This window comes from Bison bison, unplaced genomic scaffold, assembly GCF_000754665.1.
Source record: "Bison bison bison isolate TAMUID 2011002044 unplaced genomic scaffold, Bison_UMD1.0 scf7180017851775, whole genome shotgun sequence".
In the NCBI taxonomy this organism is placed as follows: domain Eukaryota; kingdom Metazoa; phylum Chordata; class Mammalia; order Artiodactyla; family Bovidae; genus Bison; species Bison bison.
Window position 1 is genome coordinate 18,620 of NW_011482348.1, and position 639 is coordinate 19,258.

The 639-nt window shown below is 60.6% G+C and overlaps 1 protein-coding gene across 1 annotated transcript in view; it reads right to left on the bottom strand.

Annotated features, from left to right (window-relative positions):
• Positions 1 to 286, bottom strand: part of LOC104997041 (protein-cysteine N-palmitoyltransferase porcupine-like) — a gene marked incomplete at both ends in the record, with an annotated part of 18,463 nt that extends 18,177 nt beyond the window's left edge. The window contains 2 exons of the mRNA XM_010851500.1: positions 3 to 11; positions 92 to 286. Coding sequence (XP_010849802.1) covers positions 3 to 11; positions 92 to 286 — 204 coding nt within the window. The remainder of the gene's footprint in view (positions 1 to 2; positions 12 to 91) is intronic.
• Between the last annotated feature and the right edge of the window lie 353 nt (positions 287 to 639).

A 639-nucleotide genomic window follows, 5' to 3' on the forward strand; every position in this document is an offset into this window, starting at 1 on the left:
CATCGGCGGCTCTATGGGGATCAAGGCTCCATGAACACTGCCTCATGGTGGCTCCCACGGTCCCTGCCCACCTGTCTACCCAGGGCCTCACCAGCGGGTGACCTTGGACGGCCTGTAGGTAGCTGTGGAAGGATATCCAGGGCCCGAACACGATGGTGCCCACGAAGTAGAGGTAGCCCATGAACTCCACAGGCGAGGGCACTGCGCCCACCTCGCCCCTGTCCAGGTCGAAGCCCAGAGACACCGCCTTCATGGCCACGATCATCTGGGCCCCTACATGTGGTGCCCATGGTCAAGTGGATGAGAAGAGAGCAGGTAGCCATGGGGGGATGTGGGGATCACCAGGTTGAAAGGCGGTAGGAAAGAAGAGTGCAAGGGTGGAGAGTGGGCACAGGGTCAGACAGGCAGTTGAGCAGGTGGGCCCAGGACTGGCAGATGTTCTGACTCTATGGAGAGTCAGGCACGGACATGAGATGGGACAGACAGATGGGGTGGGGGAAGAGGCATGGTAGAGAGAAACACAGACGTGAGGGGAGTCTGAGGGCTGCGTGTCCAGTGAGCTAGGCAGATGAGGGAGAAGCATGGGGAAGGAAAGAGACAGGGTGGGGGGATTTAGGAGAGGTGGAGGGGGGCTGGAGG